Below are 1,648 nucleotides of genomic sequence, written 5' to 3' on the forward strand. Positions count from 1 at the left end.
CTCTAAGACTTATTTTGGCGTTTTGAATTTTTGGAGTCCACCAGTTAAATTATTATTATAACTTCCTAACATTTTGAAATCCGCAGTAGTATATTGGAGGAAACCTTTAAAATGAGAAAAACCAGCTAAGAAACAACTAATTTTGGCGAAATAACTAAACACAAAATAAAATGTTGAAAGGTCTGGTCCGATATGGCCAGATGGTTAAGGCGCTTGACTCGCAATCTGTGGGTTCGAATCCCCGTCCCACCAAACATGCTCGCCCTTTCAACCGTGGGGGTGTGATATATTATGATGGTCAATCCTACTATTCGTTGGTGAATGAGTAACCCAAGAGTTGGCGGTGGGTGGTGATGACTAGCTGCTTTCCCTCTAGTCTTTCATCCCTAAATTAGGGACGGCTAGCGCAGATAGTCCTCGTGTATCTTCCCTGACACGTTAAATTAATTCCACAACCCCAGTCAACGTAAAAGGAACTTGTGTCAGTAAACAGATTATAATCGTCTCCAACAGCAAAGTTCTTACCCGGTGTTGTTGTGCTTCGTTGGTAGCTTTTCCGATCTGTCCTAACAGTCGCTGCAGTTCGGGTCTCATCTAGAATACGAGAACAACGACTGATATTAGACGTATTTATGTTTAGGTACGACGTGTGTTTTCCTCTTGTTTTTAAAAAAAAACTTATTAAAACAATCTCCGATAATGATCTTAACAAGAAATAACCACACACACACACACACACACACACGAGGAGAAATATCAGACAGTCCTAGACTTTAAATACTAGAACTAAAAATATAAAGTCGATCACACAGGATGAGAATTGAAGTTTACTTATTCTACATAAAACGTAATTTAATGATTACTTTAAATCACTGTACCTTAAGAACAACCCCAGCAAATACAGATCGAACAACATTAAGGATGAAGTCTGAAGCAGAGTCCAATGGTTGGCAGATTTCGGCGATCTGAACACTAGTCTGTCCAGCCTGTTCTAGATTCAATACTATATTACTTTTCACTCCTTCTATATACGTCACAACCGACGTCATACTGGTGACGGAAACGCAAAACTGAAAGACATCATTACACAATATAGGATAATAATAATTTAACTGAACCACAAGAACTGTTCATTCTTTTTACTGCAGGTTTTAGGATCGCTAACTTTTGCCCCAGAAACGCCTTCGGTACTTTGAGGCCGTGGATGCTTTTAAAAAATGACGGTCGAGTAAGGGTTGGCGGTGGGTGCTGTTTACTAGCTGCTTTCCCCCTTATCTAATAATGGTTGGAGACGGCTTGAATGGGTAATGAGGAAAAAAATTAATATAAGTTTAACATAACAGCAAATGTACAACGTTTCGACAAGGTTTTGTCATCATCAGGTACAAGTAATTTACACTGACACAGATATATATATATACAGTATTGAACAAAGAGGTCACATGACCGAACTGTTGTGAAACTTAGAAGAGGTATCTTGGCACCCCGGGGTGTTGGTTTAGAGTACGGTTGTTTTGTTCAATTAAGATGGATTCCTTGATTTTTCGTTTTTTTATGTTGGGTTTTTTGTTTAAAATGACTGTGTTTTTAATAGATATACTATGTTTTTTGGAGTTGCAATGGTGAAAAACATGGGACGGTTTTTTAT

At 38.3% G+C, this 1,648-nt stretch overlaps 1 protein-coding gene across 2 annotated transcripts in view; it reads right to left on the reverse strand.

Moving 5' to 3' along the window:
* LOC111088102 (BAI1-associated protein 3-like) overlaps nucleotides 1–1,648 on the reverse strand; it is a 96,912-nt gene that overhangs the window by 6,976 nt on the left and 88,288 nt on the right. For both annotated transcript variants that reach the window (XM_022397081.1, XM_022397080.1), the window contains 2 exons: nucleotides 879–1,070; nucleotides 526–594 (listed from right to left, as the gene is read on the reverse strand). In XM_022397081.1, coding sequence (XP_022252789.1) covers nucleotides 526–594; nucleotides 879–1,070 — 261 coding nt within the window. The remainder of the gene's footprint in view (nucleotides 1–525; nucleotides 595–878; nucleotides 1,071–1,648) is intronic.

This window comes from Limulus polyphemus, unplaced genomic scaffold, assembly GCF_000517525.1.
Source record: "Limulus polyphemus unplaced genomic scaffold, Limulus_polyphemus-2.1.2 Scaffold3129, whole genome shotgun sequence".
Taxonomy (NCBI): Eukaryota; Metazoa; Arthropoda; class Merostomata; order Xiphosura; family Limulidae; genus Limulus; species Limulus polyphemus.